The sequence below is a fragment of the Salmo salar genome, chromosome ssa06 (assembly GCF_905237065.1).
Source record: "Salmo salar chromosome ssa06, Ssal_v3.1, whole genome shotgun sequence".
NCBI lineage: Eukaryota > Metazoa > Chordata > Actinopteri > Salmoniformes > Salmonidae > Salmo > Salmo salar.
This window is the reverse complement of record NC_059447.1, coordinates 72,971,900-72,977,202: the sequence shown is the minus strand read 5'-3', so window position 1 is coordinate 72,977,202 and position 5,303 is coordinate 72,971,900. Positions and strand designations below refer to the sequence as shown.

The following is a 5,303-nucleotide window of genomic DNA, read 5'->3' as shown; positions in this document are numbered from 1 at the left end:
AGTACTCATCATGGTGCATCTCCAGACTGTCTTTCATTGTAGAAGCAATGGGTGAGGTGGAGCTAGGTGGTTCAAATTTCATGTCAGTAAAAATAAAATAAATATATTTTAAAAAAGGATTGGTATCCTCTCCCACAGGGGGTGCTCATTACGTGAATTCTGTTGCAAAACGTTTTGTCTGTTGCAAAATGTTTTGCAAAAGAAACCGTTTACGCCAAACGGAAAACATTTTGCAATGAAAACAAAGACTTTATATTGGACAAATTCAGGTAGGTCCCTCCCAGTTCCATTCAATTTGCTCCTGTTTGGTTCTTAAATGGTTTCTGTTGAAAGACATAATGAATACACCCCTGGCTGAAACCACAGCCAAAGATGAAATGACATGTTACCTTTGCAGCCAGGTGCGGTTTTGGACAAACCAAAGGAACAGGGGTAAGGACGACAAAGATTCCTCCTCTTTGTCTGGTATGGAAAATGTAATTTTCCGCTCCTGAGTGGCGGAGCGGTCTAAGGCACTGCATCTCAGTGCAAGAGGCATCACTACAGTCCCTGGTTCGAATCCAGTCTGTATCACATCCGGTCGTGATTAGGTGTCCCATAGGGCAGCTCACAATTGGCCCAGCGTCGTCCGGGTTTGACCGGGGTAGGCAGTCATTGTAAATAAGAATTTGTCCTTAACTGACTTGCCTAGTTAAATAAAAGTTCAATTTAAATGAAATTGTAAAAAATGATGTCTAACAGAGAAATTGTAAGCTCTGCTAGTAAGGCGCAATAGTTGAAGCAGACAGGTCTGGAGGTCATTTATGATATAAGAGCCCTCAAAACCCCACAAGGTACTGATGGACTCCAGACATCCTCTTTATCAGGAATTTTAGCTACTCTGCTCGAGAAGACGTTACAGGAAACCAAAGGAATAGAGCCAAATTATCCTTTGTCCAAGCGGTAGTAAGACTCCTGAATGTTTAAACCACATGTAGTAGCAGCGGGCTGGCCTATCAGTGGAGGCTGCTGAGGGGAGGACGGCTCATAATAGTGGCTGGAACGGAGTCAATGGAATGGCATCAAACACATGGAAACCATGTTTGATACCATTCCACCTAATCCGCTCCAGCCATTAACACGAGCCTGTCCTCCCCAATTAAGGTGCCACCAACCTCCTGTGTGGCCTATATCTAACATTGTAGTTGACAGTGTGTTCTGTTGTCTATAGTGTATGGATGATCATTGATCACTCATGAACTGTACTTTTCTACCTGTATTTATTGTCTGTATACTGTACGTCCTTTGTCTATTGTTGATTATATGTTTATGTATGCACAGAGCGACAACCAACATTTCCCCACAGGGATAATAAAGTCATTATCTGATCTATTTCTCCCTCTCCTCAGCTGAACTTGTCCTGGATGTTAATGAAGCTGGGGTTGGACTTGGCTCGTTTGGCTGGAGAGGAAAAAGAGTAACTGTTAGCCACCACACAACATTTAGTCTACAACCGTTGCTTCACCATTATGCCACGCGTCAAATAAACAACATAATGTATTGCTCTTCGACTCCCCGGCCTAGATCATTAGTAGGCCTAAACCCACTATTTACAAGGGCACCATTAAACCTCCCTCCTCCCCCACTCCTAACCCTTAAGAAGAACAACCTCACCCCTCCTTTACAAGTCCACATTATTTGGGACACTCCTACCTCCCCTATGATACAATCTCTATAAACCAGGAGCCTATAATTCAGGAGACACCCTGGCTTCCATACATACTTCACTTGAAAAATCTGTGACCACCCCTCCCCAGCATACATCCTCCCACCCCCACACACCCCCCTCCAACCAACCCGTCAAAGAATCTCTCCGCGCAACAATGGGTGAATTAAGCTGGTTACTCACGGTGTATGAGCTTGCGTTTCTTTTGTTCCGAGTGAAGGAAGCTGCTCAAGTAGAAGATGATGGGCAGAAAGAGCATGAAGCTGGACACGGCGATGACAGGAACAGTCTCCGCCCGGGGGAAAGAACAATTGAAATTCTTGCTCCACAGTATGCGGGTCATATTCATCTGAAACAAGACAAGATCCCCCCCCACAATCAACACAACAACACAGGAGCTTAAATAAATACAAAAGGAGACAGTCTCTCTCGTCTATTTGAGTCCCTCTCTCTTTTCTATCCATCTGACTCCCTTCTGTCCCTAGTGCCCTTCTAGTTTCTACGTCACCTCCTTTGAAACTCACTGGCACTACCAGAACTGGGGTACGTCCCAATAATCTCGCCTTGTGCACCCATTCACTACTCCCCACAAGTTTAAAAGCATTGGATTGATGTTGGCATGGGCAAGATGGGAGTTTCCATACCAGTCATTTCCTTTCAAATCCATGTAGGGAAGTGAACAAGTGCACACTTCGGGAGAAAGAGAGAATTGGGATGCAACCCTGGTGACATCTCTCTCCAGTTCTTTCTCAATGGCTGCGTTTACACAGGCAGCCCAATTCTGATCTTTTGCTCAATTATTGGCAAAAGATCTGATTAGTCAAAAGACTAACTAGTGGCAGAAAAAATCTGAATTGGGCTGCCTGGGTAAATGCAGCATAAGAGTCCCCTAGGGGGTGCTGTTTCACATCTTCCACATTTCTATTAGTAGTGCTCTCACTGAGGTGGGGAGCATTGCTAAACTCTACATTCTCAAATGTATTCTGCACTAGTGCGCAAACAGATTTCTACCAGTGGTCCTCTGTAGCTCAGTTGGTAGAGCATGGCACTTGCAACACCAGGATAGTGGGTTCACTTCCCAGGACCACGCATACGTAAAATGTATGCACGCGTGCCTTTAAAATCGCTTTTTTTTTTTTACTCTGCAAAATGGCATTTATTATAATATTACCACAAATTGCATGAAAAGCTTTGTGTGACACAGGTTCATATTAATCTGAAAACAAGACAAGGTCCCCCCCAACCATCAACACAAGCGAGGCATTTCCTTGTTTTGTCCCTGTCTCTTTTCCTACCATGTCTGACAAAGTTTGAGTACCATATGCGTCAAAAGTTCTGCATCTTATGCATATGGCCTTGTTGCAAGTCCGACATATTTTTTTTGTGACAAACTCTGTTTGGCACTCCACCCATGCAAAAGTTGAATGGCAACATGTCAGTAGTTTCCATCTAGACTATCATACCCCACCCCTTTTCATCGTCTTTCTGAGGAGAACTTTACCAGGCACATGGGAAGCCTGGGCTTCCAAGGCTAACATGAATGAAAAAGCGGAAGTTGTAACGACAACCTGTGGCTGAGAAATACATACCGAGTCCTCGATGTCGATGCAGAGGGTGTGATTCTTCTCCATGCGGCTGTACAGCTCATTCAGTTCTCTGTATGTGGCCTTACATTCCGTACAAAGCTCTGAGTGGTTACCCTGCTAAATCACACAAAGTGGAAACAGTTCAGTTATAAACTGAATATCAGAACTTAGCTTTATACTTCCCTCTCCCTCCCTATTGGCTTTAGATGGGTTTTAGTACCGACTAGATTCAAAATCTCTTTGACCTACAATAGGGACCCACCTTCTGGTACTTCTCAAAGCAGCTGAGGGACTGGTTCAGAGTTTCCATGAAGTAAAGGGTGTCATTGGTCAGGCTGTGGTGTCTCTGGCTTACACAACCTTAGAGACAGGGAGTCATATATCATTCAGAAATTATCAACCATGGAAGGGTTAAAGATCAAACTTGTATATTCTGCCTCCTGGCTTTCACATAGCAATTATTTTCATAGCATCGATCACAAAGGAAAGGAGTCAAGGAGAGGAAGTAAAAAACGTATTGAGCCATAGCAAATAGCAAAGCTAATGATATATACAGGAGTACATGGAGCATCAGCATATAACAAATAGCTTAATGTGTTGATAATACTAAGCAGTCCACCTACGGTTACATTCTGAAGCGGTCCAGATGTCCTCCAGGTTACTGTAGAGCAGGAACACCAGCATCAGCCTATCAGAACGCAGTAGGCTGTCTCTGCAGCTCACATTCCCTGGGCCAGTCTGGAAACAGACACAAGCAGTCTCACTGATGGTGTTCAAGATCCCACGTGTTTAGGCCTACTGGTTAGAATATATCTTACACTGAGGATTCCGTGGAAACAGCTTGAAGTGCTGAGAAACTGAAATAGGTGGCAAAACAGTGCCATTTGGCCAAAGCACACAGAGATTATTTGATCTCAATTATGGCAGCAGTAAGGCATGGCTTGTGTCCTCCTAGTCACTGAGCATGTTTATTTGTCATTAGTTTCCGATTCATTGTTTCCTGAATAACTAGTCTTGTGATTTTCAATTTCCCCTACTATCCACTGGCGTAGGCTACTAGCAACAGTCACAAGACATGAAGCATATGACCATGGCACACCAATTAGCCCGCAGCACAGGGCAAAAACATGGCGATGCATACTCTAAATAAAAACTGAATGACAAACTCAGAGAGAAAACCACGGAAAAACACAAATGTTTTCACGCTACCTGGTCTGATATGTTTCTGTAGATTTCCATAAGGTTGCCGTAGGTGCCATAACAGTTTTGGCACACTTTGACAGGACGCGCCGCGGACACCAAACAATTCACATACGTTGAATATCGCTGCCCAAAGATAGCCAGCAGCGCGACGCAGTAATCGCTGACCTCCAGATCTTCTGGAAACGCCGACAACAGGTTGAGAGAAAACTGTGAACGGAGACTGGGGTGAAACACCGGGCGACTGAGGCACAACTGCCGCGGCGAGTTGCCTCAAGCCGCTTGCGCTCAGCTCTGAACCCGGGATGGTGGTGTTTACAGCGACAACAGACGTTTGAGCATTGGCGTAATATATCAACGCTATTAATAACGCACCCACCTGAACAATAAACATGTTTGGGAAGTTTTAAGAAGCACCTTCCAAAGCTCACACTTCATGATAGTCCATCACTTCCTGTTCCTGTCTGCTTACTACTGTGGTCATGTGATAATGAGGATCTCGAGAGAACTGGGTGGGAGCAAGCGCTTTACTGTGCTGATTCAGAATGTTATTCCGAAACCAGTTATTTTTACAACATACTCGATTAAGCAATGCCAACTGATTGTAGAACTGTAATTGTATCATTTTGCAGTGAACACATGCATGTGTTATACTGTAGCGAACTTTGTAACCCTCTCTCTGACTCTCAGATTAGTTTCTCTGCTGTGCTAAATAAGGTCAATGTCAAGGTGGCTATTTAGAGATCAGAGAAGATATGATCACCTTTAGTGGCCCCTTACTGGATTGGAGAAGGATTCTGCTCCTCTCAAAA

The 5,303-nt window shown here is 44.2% G+C and overlaps 1 protein-coding gene across 1 annotated transcript; it reads right to left on the bottom strand.

The window, feature by feature from the left end:
* Positions 1-1,249: 1,249 nt before the first annotated feature.
* ostm1 (osteoclastogenesis associated transmembrane protein 1) lies at positions 1,250-4,944 on the bottom strand. The gene is given in 7 exon segments (NM_001252359.1): positions 1,250-1,440; positions 1,889-2,054; positions 3,295-3,405; positions 3,554-3,651; positions 3,915-4,029; positions 4,501-4,727; positions 4,729-4,944. Coding segments are annotated over 7 exon segments (930 nt in total). The 5' UTR covers positions 4,886-4,944; the 3' UTR covers positions 1,250-1,384.
* Between the last annotated feature and the right edge of the window lie 359 nt (positions 4,945-5,303).